We start from the raw sequence: 1,587 nt of genomic DNA, 5'->3' as shown, positions 1-1,587 counted from the left end.
CTCTGACTCACTGAGAGGAAAAACTTCTCCCTCTCTTTCCAGCACTTTCTGGTTTTCTCTTCTTGACACTCTGTTCATCCGACCGACAGCGTCCTATSCCGAACCGGCCGAGGAGATCTTCTGTGCTTCACTTTATCTCTTCCTGCTCTGATCTGGGACTGTAGACTGAGGTTGGACTTGAAGGGTTCTTTACTTTTCCTTTTATTTTTTTTTAACCCTCCCTGGTATTGTCCATGACTGTGTTTGAGTGTCCGTGAGTCAGTATGCCATGTCGTCCCCTGGCTCGTCGTTTGTACAGATAAAGCATGAGGATTTGCTTTTTTACGAAAACTGTGGAGGAGGCAGCTTTGGGAGTGTCTACAGGGCCCTCTGGATATCCCAAGACAAGGAGGTGGCTGTGAAAAAGCTTCTCAAGATCGACAAAGAGGTAAAAGAGGAGAGAGACGAGTGCAACACGCAAAGAGTCATCATTCATTTCTTAGGTAGAAGCGGCACTAATATGAACCCCACATTCAGCATCATTTATTTATGGGCTCCTGAATTCAACAAGAATCCATTTTCAYCTAATTTCCTATAGGCTCTTCCTCTTCTTCTTCCTCTCCCTCCCTGCCTGACGTTGAACGTRTTTATCTTGCACATACCTTTTCCTGTCCACCTTCTCCTMTTAGTTTACTTTATTATGCTTTTGCTACACTGTTGTGCTCCTACTGGAAGCTTTGAGGCTCACTTCACTGCAGTCCAGCAGCTCTCCATCACCCACACTGTGCCTTAAACATGACTTCCTGTCATGTTATCAGCACAGAGCTGGCAGTTGTGGCTCTTGAAAGCTTATTTCCTGGAAAGTCTTAGCCACATTTGGACATAACCTCCCTCCCCCTCAGTTTATACATTTTACAGCCGATCTGGAGAAAGTTTCAACTAAAGGCTAATAAATGGCTGTGTCATGATCATGAGCTAAAACTCAAGCCAATTAATTTATAACATGAGTAATTTTATTTTATTTTTTTTAAGGGAGGGAAGTTTTTTAAGGGAGCCTAAAGTTTATGAGGAAAAGCTGGAAAATGATTTATGATCCAGAGTTATTGACGGCACAATTTTACAGATCTCTATAAAGACGTGCAAAATTATATTTTCCTATGGTTTTTACAGATATTTAAAACTTAAAAAAAAAAAATGTCTCATTGGGATTCAACGTCAGAATCCAACAAAAGGCAGTGCATGACTAAGAAGCAGAAGGATTTTCTTCTAGTAAAAATAAGTCTAAAAATGTSTCGTGGATTTGTATTCAACTCCTTTTGAATCTGACACCCCTAAATAAAATCCAGTGCAACCTACCAAACTAATACATAGAATGCACCTGTGTGTGTAGCTTAATCTCAGTATAAATACAGCTGTTCTGTGACGGCTTCAGAGATGTGTTAGCAGACAAGTCAAGGATAGAGCTGTGGAGAAATTTAAAACAGGATTAGATTCAAACAATAGCCCAAGCTTCGAATATTTTACAGAGATCTGCTCCATCCATCAAGTTAAAATGAAAGGAGTAAAACCTTAGGGTAAGATGACAGTAGGGTGATCACAGCTAATAGA

At 40.5% G+C, this 1,587-nt stretch overlaps 1 protein-coding gene across 1 annotated transcript in view; it reads left to right on the top strand.

The window, feature by feature from the left end:
- Nucleotides 1–6: 6 nt before the first annotated feature.
- The window catches only part of LOC103479332 (mitogen-activated protein kinase kinase kinase 7-like), a 15,071-nt gene continuing 13,490 nt past the window's right edge, over nt 7–1,587 (top strand). Inside the window, exon 1 of the mRNA XM_008433701.2 lies at nt 7–427. Within this exon, the coding sequence (XP_008431923.1) occupies nt 269–427 (159 nt within the window). The 5' untranslated portion in view covers nt 7–268. The remainder of the gene's footprint in view (nt 428–1,587) is intronic.

Source organism: Poecilia reticulata, linkage group LG17 (assembly GCF_000633615.1).
Source record: "Poecilia reticulata strain Guanapo linkage group LG17, Guppy_female_1.0+MT, whole genome shotgun sequence".
Classification (NCBI taxonomy): Eukaryota; Metazoa; Chordata; class Actinopteri; order Cyprinodontiformes; family Poeciliidae; genus Poecilia; species Poecilia reticulata.
The sequence above is the reverse complement of the archived record's forward strand: the minus strand, read 5'-3'. Positions and strand labels throughout refer to the sequence as shown.